Below are 21,876 nucleotides of genomic sequence, written 5' to 3' on the forward strand. Positions count from 1 at the left end.
CAGGAACCAATTTCTGACAGGATATAATGTTTAACTAATCCATTCACTTTTGAAGTGGCACACAAATTAGTAATTTTTTTTCTTATTTTTATATGAAAGCGGTATTTTCCTTGTAAAAAAGTAGTATCTACACTCGTTAAATTATTATTCTTTCTGTAAAAATATAAATACTTTCCTTTATGCCGTATTTCTATACGAATATAATAGTAAAAAATATAAACAAATCATAAATTTCGCTAATCGCTTACTTCGTCGAGTGTTGCTTCTTTAAAAGTTTAATTCGTACTCTTATTATTACTGTACTTTTTCAGTATAGAGTAATCGAGAGAGTACGTAAACTTTCTTGATAAAGCTAAACTTTCTAAGTTTGGGTTTAATATACTATACGCGTACTTGTAAAAGTAAAGGTATGAGGAATAATTCAGCAGTAGATAGGTAAGGCGGTGTTTCACTTTTTAGAATAACCGCTCGCTGTCTGATCGGGCGGTGAACGTGCCATGCCGCCACTGCTGGGAGGGGGCTGGAGTAACAGGCTGTATAGAGGGCAAGCACTTCCCCACCACATCAGCATATATTATGATTTCTCTACAGGTTTATCAATTTAAGGAGTGGATAAAAGAAGCTTTTGTGTAAGAGCGCCTTCATTTGTTGATAGTCGTTCTGTGGTGAAGATGATGAGGGTTACGTGTACGGTAATATGTGTGGTCCTCTGGTCTTCGGGAGTCTTAGGATACCCGACGACGGATGGAGTGAAGGAGACGCAACAATCTTCCTCTATGTTAGAAGATAGCCTCGGAATGGCTTATAGGATGGTTCAAGGATGTGGTGATAAGGATATGATGCTCTGCCTCAAAATGAGAATGTTAACTTACGTTGATCGTGCGCTAAGGAAATCTGACGACATTTCTCTCATCGATGGTATTTCTTTAGTCAGAACCGACACAGAAGAAAATTCTCGTATATTAAACGGCAGAGCGCTGTCCGAAGACGAATTAGACGCTAGCCTTCCGAAGGATGCTGAGAGCCGTGACACCCAAGTGGAAAACATGCTTGTTGACAGAGTAGCTCGTTTCTTGGAAAGCCGTACGCTGCAACTTAAAGTGCCCGAATCTTCAATTAATGATATGAAAAAAACTCTTGAAGAAGGTAAATTTTTTAATTATAAACTTAATTTATATAAACATAATGCATTTCGGTAGCAATTGTGAATAAATTAGTGTAATTAAAAGAACCAAAAAATGTGTTTTTAGTCAGCTTAATTATTTTTTATAATAGATAAATAAAAATAATGTTTGTTTAAGACTATTTTTTAGTCACTTCCGTGTTTATACACTAGGGTCTTTACCGACGGAAAGAATTTTACTGAGATTTGTAATTAGTGAAATATTTCCCGAAATTTAGAATCGAAATATGTGCGATTGTTCAAAAATAATTTTACTTTAGATTTTATTTGAAATCAATGAGTGATTATTTATTATGGAGATTACGTTTCCGAAAAACGTTCCAGGTTTTTCCTATGAAATTAACATCGGCACTGGTTTTGTTAGAAATTATAATTTTTTCCTTCATAAATGTAACTTTTAATATAATGTACTTACGGTCTTAATTTTTCATTTACTATGTATTAAAAAACAAATTTTGTTATAACACAATAATTTTTATATCATAATTACAATGAGAATCTACAGTCAAATGTATTGTCTTAGCAATTGTTATAATTAAAGAAAGAATCGCTCTTACAAAAAGTTTAAATTGAGATCAATTTTGAGATCATTGAAACCGCTTGCTAAATAATTAATTATCTAGTAAACAAATTATATTCCGTTACAAGTCACAAGCGTTAAGATATTTTACTTTTGAACTCTAAACAGCTAAATAATTAATAAAACCTCACCGTAACATTCATTATTTATTTATATATTATTATTTTTAATGAGCTTACTGCATTAAGGGTCATTTCTATTAAGGTTAACATGCTGTTATTATTTCCTGAAAGTAATTTTAAAAATTAATATTAAAACAAAGTTTAAACATTGACATTATCAACTTCCTTAAAAAAAGTAATTTTTTTGTCAACTGCAAACCATCCTCAATGGATTTTTTTAAATATTTTTGTTAAAATTAAACAGATAATAAATCTTTGACCTTTGCTTTTTTCATAAAATGCGTCTTAATTGGAATTTGGTGCGCAAAATTAGAACTTAATACCTCGATATTAGAAATTTACAGAAATACATTTTTATGATAATTTCATAAGAATAAAAAAGATAATCCCAGTATTATATCCGCTTAATATTGGGAAGAATAAAATATTTCATTAAAAATTTAAAATCTGTGTATAAGAAAATAAACTGATTCATTTTTCAGTTTCGAGAATTTAATAACGTGAGATTTATTTGAAAGTACATACGTATAAGTGCATATTAAAAATAAGGTATTTTACAACCAATTTCAACAAAACATGCACTAAGCTAACGTAATAGATGATGAAGGTGGAAGAAAGTACTAATGCGAGATGTTTGCATAATAGGACCGTGACAATAGCAGAGAGAGAAAGCGTATAACATTGAATTATTTCTTCCTCTGTATCCCTTGACCTCAGATACAGTCCTTGACCTCACACGTATCTTTCTGTTAAGTTTATTACAGACAATAGTGGCATCCTTATTTAAATAATTAAATGTACCAAATGTTAATTTTACGGTATAATTGATCTTGAATAAGTAGTTTGAGAATGTATTCATTAATTGAAATTTCTGAAACAATTGCGATCCTCCGTTAGTAACAGTTATATTTAAAATAAATCTGTAATTGATTTCTAAGACTTCACTTTACGGTCATAGTTATACGTCACGCATTTCAAATTTTAAATCGAAATAATAGGTCAGTCAAATCATTGATCAAACTTACTACAAAAAGGTTTATATAATAGCAAAAACACTTTTGAAATAACTAATAAATTATAATTATAATTCTAGAAAAACAAGTATAATTATTTTTCAGGAAGCTGAAAACTCTTTATCATGTTGCAGATTTTATTAAATAAATAGAAGCAAAGGGAACAGTCAGGAATGGGGTATAAACCAAACCTAAACTAACACATAATCAAAAATATTAGGATTGTTTATCGAAAAAAAATTAGAATTTATAAAAAGAAAACCCAACAAGAAACAAGGTCGCAATTATTTTAATTTCAAAACTTATTTCGACTAAAATATATTTGATAAGTGCCAAAGCTGTTACGGACATTAATAACCTTAAAGGAATCAAAGCCACTGCCAGTAATATCACAGACATCATGAAGTGTAACAAGCATCCCCGTGTCGGGCTTATTAAGAGATGAGTGAATCGGTTTTCTCCTTCGATTCTTCATTGAAATGAATATAATCTTGCATATCAGCTTGACAGATCCTCCTCGAAATCCAGATGGTACTAAAAATCTGTACCACAAGGCTAGCTGTATACTAAAAGATTATAACTCTTAAAAAAGCTATTGAACTGTTAATCAATTAACTATAATACATCATTATTAATATTATTTTAACTATCTATCGAAAGATAACATATTTTACAAACTGTTATCAAGACATAACAAGATTCTCATAACAATAATTTTTACTGTTTGCGTTGCGGAACGTAACGCAAGCGTAATTACATTCAGACGTCTGCATGAAAAAAATGTCAACTTTACTATTACCGGGACATATTTGCCTTTAAGTATTAATTAAAATAATATAATTAAGAAAGCTTAAGAAATTAAAAGTATATTCTAATACCTTTTCCAAAAAAATAATTTAACTTTCGTACTATTTCAGCTTTTGTAAGACTGTTTATGAGCACAATTTTTTATATATGTGGTTGTGCTTATTTAATTCAGGAAACGAATTACTGTATTTTGTGAAAATAGTAAGAAAAAACAAACATTTAATCATTTTCGCAAAAATTAAGCTTTACCCATTATATTAAACTGACATATCATCCAAAATGTAATACATTGTGATAATTATAAACATAAATTATTATTTTTTTTACTTTTTTCTTTTAATTGTTACTTGTTTGTGCAAATATATATATTTTTTTAATTCCTTTTCCTTAATCCGTTAATCTTCTTCAATCTAACTTACTTTGAGTTTTCCTAGTGTTCTTTAATCATTGAAATTTCTTTCAGATATTAGTGAAATCATTTTTTGTGAGTTTTTGCACAGGGTTTGATAAGAAAAATTGTATGTAATTATAAACTGCTCTTCTAAGTTTAAAATATATTTTTTTTTGTTTTGTAGTATATCTTGAACTATATAGCATAGCTCGAACGGTTTGTTGTAATACAACAACAACTTTTTTATAATATTAAAATCGGATTTGTATACCTTTCATCGTTATATTTATCTACTCATTAATCTACGCCCTGTTATTGATTTTTAAGAATGAATTGCCACTTTTTCTAATATTTAAGAATATATCAATAAAATGTATATTTAATTTTAATTCTTAATTTACTTTATTTCAATTTTATTTTCATTTGAAAGTATTGGTTCTGCTGAAAATAATTATATATTACATACATCCCAACCGCCGTACGGGAAGACACCCGCCTGGTGACGATTCCGGTCTCGCCACACCAGCCCCCGTTCATAGCCATGATAGGCTTTAACGAGGTAATTATATCTTACATAAACGAATTTCATGAAAATTACGTTGTTCTACACCTTAAATGCGGGTAATAATACTTTTTTTTAATGACTCATTGTTATCGCCATGAAAAAAAATTGGATTTATATATTTTATTTTCATCGGCAATCATTTGGCTAGGTTGATGCTTTTTTCTCTGTGCCAAACCTTTATTCTCGACACACTTACTAAACCCTGATATATTAGTTTTTTACACGGTCCAATATTATTCTTCCTCCGCAACTTTTAGACTATTCAAAGGCAATAGACTATTTCTACACCAAATGAAATAAAGCTGGTAGTCTTAAGGTATGGTCTTCCTTTACCTTTACCTAATTCCTCCTTAACCCACCGGCTTGGTCTAGTGGTGAACGCGTCTTCGCAAATCAGCTGATTTGGAAGTCCACAGTTCCAGCGTTCAGGTCCTAGTAAAGGCAGTTATTTTTATAAGGATATGAAGACTAGATTGTAGATACCGGTATTCTTTGGTGATTGGGTTTCAATTAACCACACATCTCAGAAATGGTCGACCTGAGACCGTACGAAACTATACTTCACTTACAGTCATACGTATTATCCTCATTCATCCTCTGAAGTAATACGAGACGGTAATTCCCAGAGGCTAGACAGGAAAGAGGAAGAAGTTCCTCTCTTAACAAGATTCTGCCATAGATTTTCACATACCGTGTATCCCTTAAATAGGAAAGAGAAAATTATTCTCCTCACGGTAAATGTTTTCAATCCACCTAATATTTCAGCATCCTCCTTCAACATCTCTACGGTTTAATTCTGATTTCACTATTTATCATGCTACTAGAAACAGTTTCTTTCAGAAATAAATCTTTTTAAAGATATATTTCTTATTCTTAGATAAATATTATTTAATTTAGAGGATTTTCTTTTTTCTGCAACAACTCTCTTTCTTGTGCAGTCTACTCTTGAAGTGAACCTTATGCCATTTATCCATCATCGTAATCCATCTGCTATTCGTCCACCTTTGTAATTTTACTACCTTATACCAGAATTTTCCAGATTCTAATATAACGTGTTCTAGTAATACCTCATTATCCTCTATTGAATTCTAATGTTTTTTTTTTTTTTTTTTTTTTTTTAATTAAATTCACTTCCGAGCAACAATTCAATATTTCTCATAATTCATTTTAGATATCAGCCAAAAGAATAATATTACCATTGAATCTTAAACCACTACTTTCTCTCCTTGGATTATTAATCCACTCCCAGATTTCAGTAAAAACAAATTCGAGTTCTGTTTCAATATTTAAATAAATTGTTATATTTTAACTGTTTTTGAAAGTAAAGTGAAATACAAAAATATATTATTAATAACTACATTTTCAAATGTTATTAGCGGTTATAAAAGTTTAGAACCAAATAGATATTTTTTAAATTATTTTTAAACTCTTAAAATGAAACAGAGATCAAATATTCATTGTATTTGTAAACACGATGACCAATCCAAATTTTTTCCAATAATTCAATCAATTTTAAATACATAACTCTTACCAATAAATTACTTTTTAAAAATACCAAAATTATTTTTCAAACAGCAGCCATTTGTTTATTGACGATAATACAAAAAAGTTAGTTTCAGTGAGAAAAAATAAAATCGTTAGATACAGACAGTTAAAGAAGGAAATTTAAAAAGATAATATTACTAAAACCAGAATGAACTTAATGACTAATGATTTCATTACTTCATGATATTTAAAAAAATAATCGCCATTACATCAAACTATTTAAGTTTGGTAGAATTTAAAAATGTATTTTATTTCCTTAAGTATTGAGTCTAACAAAAATTATGCGACAAAAATTAAATTTTCAATTATCTTTAATATTATTTATTTCACTGAGACAAAACCTGATACTTGTGCGAAGAAATTAATGAAATTTGTCTGAATATTTTAAAAATATAAGTATAAATTTAGTCATTTTTAACAAACTCATTAATTATTTTACGCACCCTATTCAAGTTATTATAAGTAATATTATATATAAAAGGTTCGGACGCTACTTCACCGTAATGTAGATCGGCGGATCTATTCATTTGTTTTGTTTTTTTGTTAGCTGCGGGGTTTTGGCGGATTTTATATTGTAGAATTTTCTTAACGATCATAAAATTCTTAGTGTGCCATAAAATATCATACTTGATCAAGAATTGAACCCTTAAACTTCCGACCGTTTGAGGGAAAGGATGACATTGCACCTCGGAGCTCAATCATATAGAAAGCAATTAGACAATGATAACTATAATTTAACATGAGAATGCAACAGGGTGAAATTTCTGCTGAAAATTTTGTTAAATTTGTATATTCTATATCGGGCAAGAGCAGGTTATATCGTTATTGTATCTTTCAATATCACACTCTTTCTTTAAAAACAAATATACCCTTGGGATTGCAGTATTTGCTCAGAATTTTAATCATAATTGTAAACCATTACTTATCACGTACACAAATATCAGTTTAATACGGTGTTAGGTTTAAATTAGTTATAAATGAATCGTTAGAGGATGTGATGGCAGTACAAATACGACTAACATATTAATAAAGTAGAAGTGTGTTACCGGAGAAATATATTGACTCGCCGCTAATCTGTTGTAGGGAAAGACGGATATGTTTATAAATAACAATAAACAAGCTATCTAACAGGTGGAAATGTTACTCTATTGTGGGTCACTGTACTACTCTCCGACATAAAGTTATGTGTCCTTTACCCGGAAAGAAATGTCACTTCTTTTAGGACTTGTCCTTTCTTAGAAGACCTCACATGGATCTTTGGAAACACGTTTTACACTACAACTGAGGGAATAGGTCATAGTCAACCGCACAAAAGTATTCCCATAAAACTATTAATAAAGTAATATTATAAAAGTATTAAACATTTAATTATAAATGAAACGCTATCCATTTTTTTTTCATTTTAATATATTTTTCATTTAAAAAAAATAAAAATACATTTTAGAAATACCATCATTATTAATTTTAACTACCTCCATTACGATTGTTTTTTAACATAAATTAATAATGTTATTATTGTCTTGTAATTTCATTAAACTGTAATAAAAAGGAAAAGAATCAAATAAGTAACTTAAGAAACGTTTGTCAAAAAACACAGGTATCAATAATAATACAACTAGATCTCTGAAACATCGTTAATAAAATGTTGAAATTTAAAAAATTGTAAAGCAAATTAAGATATTACCCGGTTTCTTTTTTTCTTTACTTCCGGCATAACTTATTTAACGTTTTTCCTTTCTGTTAAGTTATAAAATTAATTTTATAAATTTAACTTAGTTTGTTCCACTGAAAGTAGAGACAGGTTTATATTTATATATGCCCACTGACACGAGTATATGTAGGTAAACGCGCTAATCATTTAAATACAAATCAAACCGTAAAAATTTCTCTTTTGGTTAACTTTCACGCGCTTTTTTAGCATTAGCTGTTATGTTTTGGTATTTTTATGATTTTGTTTTTCATTTAATAAATAAAATTATTATTTTCTTTTATTATTTTTTAATCGTCCTTTATAAAATGCAATTCATTACATTAATCTTAATTTTGTAGTATAATTAACTAAAACGTCGTTTATATATTTATCTGTCAAACTACATTTCCCTTAAATTAAACGATTAGAAGAATTTCGTATGACATAGCCTAACACAGTTCACGCGTACAAACAAATATATTATTTATATATAAATATATGTGCTAGAAATTTCGTTGTGCATATTCGTCTGGTTAATTATTAATATAATACAATTAAAAATGTAGCTAAATGACATTTCTGAAACGAAAGGATGAAGAGAGTGAATGAAATAGAAAATTAAGAGAAAGAAAGAGCGATATTTTCGTTCATCAATAGCGACCTCCTGGAACACTTGCGTGATCTCTTTATTTAACGACTGGTTCGTCAAGTTAAAACAGCTTTGCACTCGCTTTAGGCTGAGCAGCAAATATGGAATTCTTGTCGAAGCATTGGCACACTTCCTGTAATGCATTTAACTCCTGATGTTTCTACTTCTTAAATGACACACTAGTGTGTAGTTAGAGTGTGTTTTTTTCCTGGTTTCTAGCCCCGTATCAAAGTAAAAGTATATAAAAAATAAAAGTAAATAAAATTAATTCGAGTAAGTAATGTGAACAATTTAACTTGTATTTTATTTAAATAATGAAGAAGAAATTTACGATAAATTTTAGACCTTAATTTAAATCAAGTTCTTTTAAAGAAATAATTAATTGTCCACCCGATTTTAAAGAAAAAATTAAAATTAAAATTTTAATATTTATACAATTGTAATTGTTATAAAAATGAAAAAAAATTTAAGGTTAACATTTAAATTAAATTAAAGTTAATTGAAAAGAAGAAGAAAAAATTAAAAGTTGATTAAAAATAAATAAAATTAAACTTTAAAATTAAAATTTCTTAAAGTTAAAGTTATTGATATAAAAATGTTTATTTCATAATCTTACATTTATATGATAATCAAAAGTCAACAAGTATACGTAAATTTGGTTTCTCTCATTTTAAAATACGTTCATCATATCCAGTTTTGCCCTACCCTTGTCGGTTCAACGTTTAAGAGTGTTATCGGCTTGTAACTTAGTTACAAGTGGCTCATTCTGTAGTATGATATTTTACTATCCCAAGATTGTAAGCGCAAATATATTTCTATATTGTTGAATTTGTAGTATTTTTAATTTATATTAAAATACAAAGTCGCAAAAATAAATATGTTAATAAAAATTCAGACAGTAATGTTTTATTTTATTGATATTTTTGTAAAATTAAAAATTTAATATCCTTCTCATTAATAAATTCAAAAAATATTTCGATGCAAACTTTGCAAACTCTATTATATAAATTAATAAAATAAGAAGTATAGTTTTATTATACTTTATTCTTCGGGGTAAAGTAAAAAATGTAGGTTATTACAAAAATTAACAAAAAAATCAACTATAAGAAAACTGACCATTTTATTTTTTTTTTTCAGCTCGTTGTCAAAGTCGTGTATAATTTTTTTTAACAATACACATACATAAATTGGATAATGTATATTTTTATCTGACTAGTCATCATATATATATACATATATATATATCATATATATAAAATGATATATGATATAAAATGATGCATATATATGCATCATATATATAAAAAAAGGAACTGTCTCCTACTCCAAAGCTTATAAATAAGAGCACGTCTTTGGTTTTATCTATGGTTGATACAGAGGCTGTGGGTTACAATGGACAATTTCATTCATCCTTCGAGCAAATAACACTCCTACAGAGACTTTTAATTATCGTTTATAAAATTTGATTGTTCAATGTAAAATTATCTTATCAAATTCTCTTCACTACTTCTAGCCTTCCTTTACTGGGTTATCATTCAAAAGAGATTAATATTGAAAAATGATTATATAGTGTACGAACAAATTTATTAATATTAGATATTTTGCAAGATAATTTATGTATATATATATATATATACACGATAACATCTGAAAATCAAAGTGAACAAATTAACGTATCTTGGATAATAAGATCAATATTGATGTGAAATTCTGTTTAGAAATAACATTAAGTACGAGTGTCAGTCTGTCAGTCTAATCGCACAAGGGTAACGATAAATATTGTAACTAAAAGAGGGAGCAAGAGTGGAACAACTTTAAAAATAAGTAAAACATTGTTAAAAAATATATAAACACTTGTGCATTACAACCATATTAATTAAAACAAAATTACAGTAAGGCAACTAACATAATAAAACGAATCTGCAAACTGTTAAATTTTAAAATAGTAATGTTCACGAGATTAGGTACGAGTCAAAAAATGTTTAGGGTACTCATAAAATTTGAAATGTGTTGTGTATATTATGTAGTTAGCTTCTTATATTATTATATTTTATTATTGTCTTACATATTTGTTTTAATTTCACGCATTGAGTATAAACGTAAACTAATACATAAATAAATCGCTTATTGTCACAAAAAATTAATGTTAATAACAATTTTTTTTTATTTGTTTAGCCCGAGGAAAGAAGAAGAACAAAAAGATGTTGTTGCCTCTCTTGTTGTTGCTCAAGATGAAGGCTGCTGCTCTCATTCCCTTGGCATTAGGTGCTCTAGCTTTACTTGCCCTCAAGGCGCTCATCGTCGGCAAACTCGCTTTGGTACTCTCCGCTCTCATCGGGCTTCAAAAGCTGCTTGCCAGCAAAAACCACTCATCTAGCTACGAAGTAGTCGCCCATCCTCATTACGAAGAACACCACGGACACTACGCTAGAGCCATGCAGGACCCTCACCAATTAGCTTATCGGGCGTACGAGCCGGATTCTAAAGAAGATAAGAAAGATTAGATCTCTCGTCTAATCCTTCGCAGAGTCGGAATGTAAAAACTGTACACTTTCGTTACTTAATTTTTGTTTTATTTTTATGTACAATTACTAGGTACGATAGACTACTACACATACGTACAAATAATTACGTTTAACACTAATTGACGTTACCATATGTTAAATGACAATATTAGTGGAAATGACGCTTAGTAACTTAGATACTCAAATAAGCACTCATTCATTTTTCTTCTTTTTTTTTATAATTCAAGCATTTTTTGTGTAAATACTATTTCCGTCTCTGTCTGCAAACCGTTAATGATTTAGAGTTTTATACGTATTTTACTTACTTTCTTCAACTTCAGATATAAATGACGATGTACTACATATGACTCTAACAAAGATAGACTTAATATCAGTCTTCCTGACATTGACCTATAAACCACTTGGATTTCTCGTGTTCTGTTACTGCTGCTGCTACGTTTTAATTATAACGCACTTCAATAAATTTAACCCTCACAAATTTTATACGTTTACGTAATCTATTTATTGAAGTAACATTGAACCCATATAGACAGAGCTACATTAAAATTACACGCTTACTGCACTAAAAGACGATACGTTAAATCAAAAGACATGAATACATTAAAATTATTACTATTGTTTAATCTTATGTGTGTATATATGTTATTAATTTGTGTTTAAAGTATTTATAATTATTTACAACGTTAATTTATTTTATAATAACAAATCTTAACATAGAGAAGCTGATCTTCGAAACTATAAAAATGAAATTATTGTTTAAAATAGTAAAGACTAATTTATAAAAGAATTGAAGCATTATAAATACATATGTATGCAAATAAGCTTTGCAGTCCGTAAGTTAATTTTAAAAAATACTGCAGGCTTATCCAAAGCTTTGCTGCATATATGCAGGTAATCGTGTGTAATCGGCTACTATGTTTTGATTTATTTTTTAATTTGAATACAAATTGCACAAAAAATTGATAAGAGAAGCGAACCCGTTTACCAAAAGATATTAAAATAATTAACGTTATTATAAGTTATGATCTTGAAAGAGAGTTCTAACCAAAGAAACAATCTTAGATATTCAGTAATATTTAAAAATATAAACCTGGTTGAAACGTGTCAAAACAGATAGATCGATGAGATTTTTTCCTCCACTTCACTAGTAGTTCGATAATTAGATGTAACCAGAAACCAGTCCACCTTTGTTACACGATTTTGTAAATAAATTTGTTTTAACTCAGGCTTATTATTTACAAATAAGACTGAATTAAAATTCTATTTTATATATAACTTATAAATATATTATAAGCTGTAATTTGCTGTGAAAATCTTTATTTATTGAAATTAGTGATTACTTATTTATTTTGTTGTTTTATACATATAAATATAAATAATATTTATTATAAAATAATCGTAAAATATTTTTTTTGTTTTTTCTTTGCTTCCTAATTATCTCCATCATGCCATTTGGTCCTTCATAAACGTTAAAAATAAATAATTGTAGTGCATTAGTTGACAATAGCCTACTTATATTAACATTATATTTCTCAAATTTTAATAAAGTAGATATAAACAATTAAAAACCCAATGACTATATGTGTATAATTACATACACAATATTATAGAAATATTTCTTATGTTTTTTGTTTTTTTTAAGAAATAAAACTGACTACGTATGTATATATATATATATACATATATTATAATTTATAACTAGAACACTTAAAATGTTGATACTTCAGTCATTAGTGGCATCGTAACATTTGAAGGACACATACAGGATTACATGAAGTGGAAATTCTACTCACTTCATTTCTCTGAGGACGTGAAATCTTTCAGCCATGTACTGATAGTATTAATTCAGTTTAGAAAAGAAAAGCTGGTTAAAAAATGTAACGATAGAATAAATTTTTGAAATCAAAATTTTTAAAAGACTGGAAAAGAAAAACATCTATGGGTATATGCAACAGAAACATTATAATCTCAAAATTTATAAGAGGCCTGTTGAACAGCATTCTTTCCACAGAATTTAAATGGTGTACACGTACAAGGTGTCAACTGGATTCTAATTAAAAAATAAGAGATTTTTTTCATTAATTTTTCTTGTCATAGATTAAACTTTACGATAACAAAATACATTTTTAGTTTTTCTATAACTGGCCATTTTAATTTTTGAATAAACTACATTATTTTGATTTTGTTCAAACGCCTTATTTCAATGTGGTGGTTTCATTTGACGATTCTCTAGACAAAGACCAAGATACGTTTCGTCCTTTGAACAGAAATCTGTAAGTTATTCAAGAACATCAGCAAAGAACAAGTGAGCAAAATAGTGTAATACAGTTTTACATTAAGGTGAGGGACATTACATATATCTTCTGTTTTTAGAAGTCGGTAAAAATTCTTTTTGCTTAAAATGTTTTATTCTCATTACTATGTTATTCGTGATTAATATTACATATAGGGAACGTAAAGTTTGTGTAGGTCTTGGTGGCTAAACAGGCATCAAATGAAATCACTACATTAAAATAAGAAGTCTTGAATTAAACAATCAACTCAAATTATGATGTAAATTATTCTAGGATTAAAATTACTAATCAAATCAAAGAAAACCTTAAAGCATTTATCAGCTTCTTAAAATATAATCTATGACATAATATAATATTGATTTTAAAAAGATTCACTTTTTTTAATTGATGTTGAGTTATAATACACGCTTCTTTTTACACAAATAGTCTCATAATAATAGTAAGAAAACCGTGTGCAAAAGACGAAGCATTTTTACATCATAATGAATTACTTTATTGTTATTGATATAATAAATAATAAAATATTAGTAAATAAACATGTATTATGAAAACAAAAAAAGGGAGAAAATCAACATCCTAGATCGTGGGTTTCAGTAGATCAATAATGCTGTTGAGCTACAACAATATTATTTAATTAAAATTTTTCTAATCAGTATCAATACCGGTATCACTCATAGGATTAAGACGAGAAATCTTTTGCATTAAGATCTCGATGAAATGTTTTTACATTTTGCGAATACTTACCCTCACACTACGTCAAATATTTATTTATTTTTATTTAATTATTTTCAACTATTTTAATACTTTATTTTCAAGAATACTTTATTTAGTACTTTATTTTCAACTATTTAGTCTTACCTTCCTTCCTTTTCAATAAAGTTTTCATATTGATCTTTATAACTTCGTATTAAATAATCTGCTAACTGACTAATTATATTTTTACGTTTTTACTTGTTTTTTTTTTTTTTTTTTTCATTTTTTTAATACTACGATATATTTCTCACATAATGATCTTTTTTTTCCGTTTTGTATTGGCGTAATTTAAAACGTATTCTGAACGGATAATGTTGTTATAGAACTTTATATTTACATACATTCAAATTATTGATTTTACATGACAGTAATCATGATTTAAATGAAAGTTCATCAATTTGATGCCTCTTCTAATAAATTTTTGACAATTTGAAAATTTTTTGCATATCGAGTTTGGAAAAAATGGTGTGGTCGACTTGTTTTGATTTTGTCAAAGTCGTTATGTACGGTTGCCAACAAATTTTTTGATGTACACTTCTTGAAAACTGGCCCGTAGTTCTAAAGTTAAAAAAATGATACAGTATATTTTCCTAGCTTAGAAGTAATAGTAAAATATTAATTATCCTTGGTAAAAAGTAAAGTAATATAAAGTAGATACATTTACTTTCATTAAGAGTATATTTATTTATTTCGGAATTATTGTAACAGATATGGTCGTTCACATTATGTTTTTACTTTGTTTTAAAATTTATTGGAAAGACTGTAGTTCCAACTTCTTGTATATAAATTATTTATCGAAATCGCATTTCCAAATATGTATGCATCTTACATATTATAAGAATAAAATTTTCTTTAGAAAATTTGTATTTTACAGAAATATTATTTTGAAATTGAGTGCCATCTAGAAGCAGATCACCGTAGTTCATAGTTTCAGTAAATATTTTGAAACGTATATTGTCAAAGTTCTTTCAACATGTTTCTTTCTTATGTTTACAAATTATTTAGGAAGTGCTTTTTTATTATCCTACCCAAATAACCATTTAATTGCCGTGACAGCTCAATAATATGCAATTCACGTAGAAAATAATTAAGAAAGTAGAGCAAAGTTAAATATTAAAGAAAATCATCTAAGTCATTATTTTTATAGATTTTTTATTTTCCTTCTATATCTTATATTTTCTTTCAATTATATTTACCAGGTAGTTAATTTAGAAAGTAGGTAACTTGTTATATTCTGGATTTAACATAGAATTGTATTTTTCTACAAATGTTTTCATATTTGTTGATTATTTTGTCCTTGACCTTTTGTAAAGCTAAATATTTTACTATATTTTAATAGCAAATGAGTTATATTTTTAAACTATTCTGTCACAATTGGAAGTGAAAGGTTAATCAATATTTCTCAGTTTATCACTTTTACAAGTGATAAACTGAGAAAACAAGTAAGTCAGAAACGTAAGTCTAAGTAAAACGTAAGTCTAGACTTACGTTAGACTTATTGAGATATAACCTAACCAGAACAATCTTTTAGGCTCTACTCGTTTTTTTTTTTTTATACATTACTAATATGATAATTAGTATAATATTTAGTTATAATAATTATAAACTTTGGTAAATAGGCAAACGACAAGATAATAGCTATTATTATCATTTTTAAATTAAATATCTCTAATGTTTTTAGAAAATTTTCTTCTAACCTTCAGAAAACTTACAATTTACTTCCTGAAAAATCATTTGAGGAGGTTTTACTACAAATTAACTTTAACAGTTAAAAAAGTATATATATATATATATATATATATATTTCCTGACATACTGCTATAATTTGTTTGTGAAATAGACACTTTTTCTAATCTTTACACGACACGATATTAATTCATGCATAACAGTAAGATTCGATAGAAAATGCCTCACGATTTATGTCACGGAAAAATAATTTTTGCTTTCCTCTTGAGAATATAAAATCTGTATTTAATAATATAAATGAATAAACAATTTATAAATTTATGTAAGTAAAAAATAAATCAGAATAGATTCAAGAGTAAATTTATTAGAAAAATTAAAACCATAAAGAAACCCGAAAACGTTTGGTTAATCGAATAGATAAAAATCCGATCTACAATTGATATTCACTAGCTGTAATCGATTTCCCTTCTTCAACTGAAATAGATAGATTTAGTTCATGTTGACTTGAAGAAAAGAAGAAATCGATTACGATCAAACGAATGTAGAATTCAATTACCCACAAAATTTTATCAGCGTTAAAAAGTAATATTAAAATAAAACGTAATTATCGGGATGAGTTTAGATTTGTACTGTAGATTTCAGATAAATTTGAAAATTCTTCCGATATGATTAATATTTCAGTAAACATATAAACATAATATCCCAAAAAGTATTTTCGACGTATAGAGGAAAAACTTTCTCCATATTTTTAAATAACCTAGTACCAATTATACCGGCAATTTTTATATCTTTATTATAATTTTTCATGAGAACCAACTCAACTAATAGAATTAAAAATTACTTTTACGCTATTATTTTATTTTCTCATTTAAGTACAGGCTGCTGTTAAATTATATTTATCTAAGATGAGAATTTTGCTGTATATAAAAAATATTAAGTCTGACCGAGATTCGAACCTTACGTAGGTAATCGTTAATAATATTTCATTCAAACAGGTAACCAGTTTTATTGTTCGTAATCGATATAATCTTTTACAGTAATACAGGTGCGTAACTATGGGAAAAAGTAACTCACAAAGTAAAGAAATAACGGACAAATAAAATATAACGGTAGTTATTAGGAACTAGAAAAGATTGATTGTATATGAATTTAAAATGAAGAGTTAATCGAATTCAGCCAAACAATTGTATGAGAACTATCAAAATATAAATGTAATCAATTCAGGTCGGTTCTACCTATATGACGGTAACGCCGTCCTAATGACCCAGACCAGTCACCACAACACGCACTAGCTCTAATAATTGTTCCGTGCCCATCTGCTGGCAGTGTGCCCATAATATGATGCCCCATTAACCCGCTCTCCTCACATTCCAAACACTTATTAAAGGGGTGTGGCAGTTAACAGATGTGACTAACTTTTTTACGGCGTTATAATATTTTTAAAAAGATAGAATTTGTGTTAGACGTTAAATGTTACACTATAAAAATGATTTCCTTGTAAGGTTCCACTTTTTACGAAACCAATTAATTATCTCAATGATTATACAGTAACATGAAAAAGGTATTAAATTAATGATTTCGTGAAGAGAAAATGGTAAATTCTGTCATACTTAAATAAATAAAATAAAAATTGTCAACCATTTTTTTTTTTTTTTTTTTTTTTTGTTTGTGGGCGAAAAACGCTTGGGCGTTATCATCGCCCGGTAGGTATTATTAAAAGGGTAATATAACTCCGAAATAATAAGCTATACAAGGTGCAAATGTAATATTAATCATATAATAAAAATTTACTAAAACAAGCCAAGAAGGCAAAATAAAACCCAAAACTAACATCACAGACAAAGTTGACAAAACATTAAAGATAAAATAATAGAATAAAGAAAGTATAAAAACTTACCTAACTCTGATGGGTTGTGCAAAAATCCCAACCCCGAATAGTAAAATTATACTAAAAAATCAAATCGAAAATAAAGGTTAAAATTATTATAAAACTCTCCTTACAGAAAAACATATATAAGTATATTAATCCTTTGCAGTAACCCAGTACTACGCAAAAAGAGAAACATTCGCTCGAAAACCCTGCCATCATTACCCAAGACATCACGAATGCTCCTGGGTATATTAAACTGACGACGCAATGCCGCATAACATACGCAGTCCACGAGAATGTGGGGTGCACAGTCATGCGGCAGTTGCATCGTGTGCACAGGGGTGGGTCTCCTCCCGACATTAGACTATTTTTTTTATGGTTGACAATTTTTTTTAATTACCATTTTTTAATAATTTTAAAAATAAAACAAATGTAACTACAATATTACAAAGAGTATTGCATATATAGATTATAATTTTAAATAGTATAAACCAACGATTATGTACAACATAATTCATTATTTAGAAAACATTCAAAATAAAGAAATGCAATATGAAATTAAAATTCTAAAAATAATCTTATTTAATTATACTCTATCATCAGAATATAATTTACAAGACGCCTAAAATTAAAAAAATATTCACTTCAAAGAATGGCTTAATAGATGACTTACAGATTTCTGACAGCCTAATTACAATAAACTTCTATGCATTCTATTTTTTTGCTAATTCACAACATAAATTTGAAGCTTTGTTGGAAAGTATAGAAAATGCCATAGCAGGCTGATATTTCACATCAACCTGAGATCATGTCAACCAAAAGGATAAGATGCTATCACTTATTGTAAATGCTTTTTGTTAATAATCAAACACAAATACAAAATAAAAATTTATTAAATCCAACTTCCAAGAACTTAAAAAAAATTTATAAAATTATAAGCACTGAACTTTATTTTTAATTTGTTTGATGTAACATGAAGTGACATGCTTAAACTTATCAAAATTTTTTAAGACATTTTATTAGTCTTTTGAAACAAAAACTGTGTGATAAAATTTGTCGAGTACTTGAAAGTAAGAATGGTACCAAAACAGTAAGCTTGTATCAAGAACCTATCAAATTATGATAAAAAAGAAAATACTATGTCATACCAATATTCACTTTAAACATGAATAAATCTAAAACATAATTCCCTACTATCGATATATGCATTTCTAATTTTTGCATTAGTATCCAGCAACCTAAGCAAATTATTACACTAGTTCTAAATCATATTTAAAATATTTTAAGTAACAAATATACACAAATATTGTAAAGGTTTTTTTTTTATTAGTCTGTAAACTTCCTTCTAATAGTGGATTTTAATCTTTATTTCAGATTGCAAGGTATTAATAAGCTCATGATATCTGTGTTAGTTTTTTAAAATTTTGATTGGAATTTTCTTACTTGTACTATGATTAAAAGTACATATTTTGAATTCATTACTAGCTTCCTTCATTTTACACTGCTACAAAATTTTCATTGTAAATCATAGTTCACATAGAAACTTGGTCAGACTAGTTAGAGTTTAAGAGAGGTCAGTTTTTAAACAAAAACTTGACCTCTTTAACCTCTGTTAACTTAACTCTTAACCTCTCTTTGGCTAGTCTGATGGATGATTTAATACAAAAGTATACTAAATGACACATTTAGTTGAGACTGTTATTTAAATGGAGATTACTTGAAGTATTATTTTGCTTTAAAAATTGCACTTTACAGTCAGCCATGGGAAAAGGAAATGAAATGTTTACATTTGATATGGCATATTGTTTAACATTTCCATGAGTACTTATTTTTATCATTAGCAGTCATCTTTTTAATAGTATGTATTTATAAATCAGATAACAGATTTCAACAATTAATTGTGATTAATGGCTGATTATAATGTATGACTGATTATAGGCAGTGGTGTGATGAACTCCCAATAACTGGATAGAATGTTTTTATTGCGAATAGGCATTATAAACTTCCACAAGAAAGCTAAGAGAGACTATGGCTACTCTATAGTCGCAACTAAACATGAATATAAATGATTATTATCAATTAGATGCTGACCAGATTTGACTGGGGCTGTACTAACAAAAATTAAGATAAATCACCATACCCCAATTATAAAACAATGATTTCCTGTTCAAGAATAAAGTGTGATATAATTAGTTAATTGTTGACATTAATAATAAATTAATATGTCGTAAACAGAACATAATTATTATCTGTGGAATTTTTATTGTATTAATTGCCTGGAGTTCACTTATAAAGATAAAAATATTTCATGTTGGTAAAATATTTACAGACTAAATGTTATGACTAGAATTACATTATAAAAAATAAGAGTATTATTAAAAATACATTACAAATAATGAGACGGTACATCTACAAACAGGTAGTGCAACCCTTCTAAATGGTAGTCTCTTTATGGAGATTACAATGAAATACTCTCAATAATGTTTCATAGAATTTGTAAGAAATGCAGATAAAAATGAAGGATACAATTTTTAATTGATAGGCGAAAAAACAACTGCCATTCTCACAAACTAAAACTTAATTTCATATTAATGTATAAATTAACCTCATTATTCTCAAAAAAAATTCTAAGACTTATTTAAAATGCATGAACTAATGAACTTGAAGTTCATTAGTATTTTTCAGAAAAATCGTTCGCCTTAGTTTGCAATATAGGGCCGCTAATAGGGATATCATTAGCCCTATGGTATTTAAACCATTTTAGGAGCGCTTGATCTATGTGTACATCATTATGTTGACTAGGTCGTAATTTGTTTGATTTCATAGAATTTGTTTCAAGATTTTTCTTAATCTTTTCACGGTTCTTCCATATCACCGATATTGTCGAATGACTTACACCTAATTCTTGGTCAATGTCCTTATTATTTTCACCATTCCCTAACCGCCACATAATGGGCGCCGTTTTCTCTATCGTGAATGTTTTTTTTACGAAGTAATAATTAAATCACTATTAAATGAATTACACAGGATACTTAAAATAAAATACTGTACTGCACGTTACGATAAGTTCACAGCAAAAGATTAATAACAACTAAATGTGGCTGCTTCAGTTTATAATGATTTGGTACAGGAAGAAGATTAGAAGAACAAGAACTACAGTACATATGCAATTAAAAAGGAAAAGGTGACTCATTTTAACCGTCAAAATATTTCTTAACTACAATGTTAATACTATGTTATCGACCAGTCACTTCCATTCGTCATTATAAGCGATAAAATGTTACATTGCGGTTGAAAAAATAAGTCATAATAACTGTTATATCACTACAACCAGTGTTCTTATAAACAATATACATATTATATTTATGTATTAGCAGCATACCAAACCAACCAAGAGACAAGTCTTCGGTCACTATATCCGATGTCACTATAAACAATACTTACTGTATATACAGTAAGTATCATTGAATCAATCCGCAGCATCTCAAGTCCCCTTCATCTTCTTAGATTTAGTAACGACCACAATGTCTATCTTCCTCTCCACCAGTACGTGCATGAACCTCAGGCTTTTCCCCCAAACCACTTCATAAATTCCATATTGCTATATTAAGTGTATCCTTTATCCCAAACATTGTATGAAGATTTCTTTTATAATTACTGTTTTCAAATTTCCTGTCCTTTCCAAGCTACTGTAAAGCCTGCCAGAAATAAAAGAATTCTCAGCCATGTTTCGAGCACTGCACGAAGTAAGACCAGTGGGCTGGTTGTATACTATTGTAGTAGTACATAAAGAGCTTATTCTTTTTTATATACTTAAATGCCATTATTTTTACAACAGATATAAAAATTAAGTAAACAACAATAGTCAATTACCTGAATATACCAACTGAAAAAAAAAATTCATCAGTTCAGAATTTAAAACTGGAAGAAACTGATGTTTTGTGTACCATATGTATAGTCGTCCACCATATATAGTTGTTATAATAGTTCTTATAAGAAACAATTCTTTTTTTTTTTAATCACAATAAAATTTGAAGTGCAAAGTGTAATTTTTAAATTACAAAATTTAATTGTGTCAAATCAGTTAGCTATACTGTATTCAGATTGCTTATATAGTGAAGAATAAACAAACATGTTTGTATGTTTTAGTTCATCATGATTATGCAAGTCACGTCCCATGTGTAATTGCCGATTCACAACGCG

At 28.0% G+C, this 21,876-nt stretch overlaps 1 protein-coding gene across 1 annotated transcript; it reads left to right on the forward strand.

Moving 5' to 3' along the window:
- The first annotated feature begins 576 nt into the window (after positions 1–576).
- Positions 577–11,049, forward strand: LOC142317807 (uncharacterized). Its single transcript, XM_075354356.1, is given in 3 exon segments — positions 577–655; positions 658–1,146; positions 10,721–11,049. Coding segments are annotated over 3 exon segments (897 nt in total).
- The last annotated feature ends 10,827 nt before the right edge of the window (positions 11,050–21,876 follow it).

Source organism: Lycorma delicatula, chromosome 1 (assembly GCF_047948215.1).
Source record: "Lycorma delicatula isolate Av1 chromosome 1, ASM4794821v1, whole genome shotgun sequence".
Lineage (NCBI taxonomy): Eukaryota > Metazoa > Arthropoda > Insecta > Hemiptera > Fulgoridae > Lycorma > Lycorma delicatula.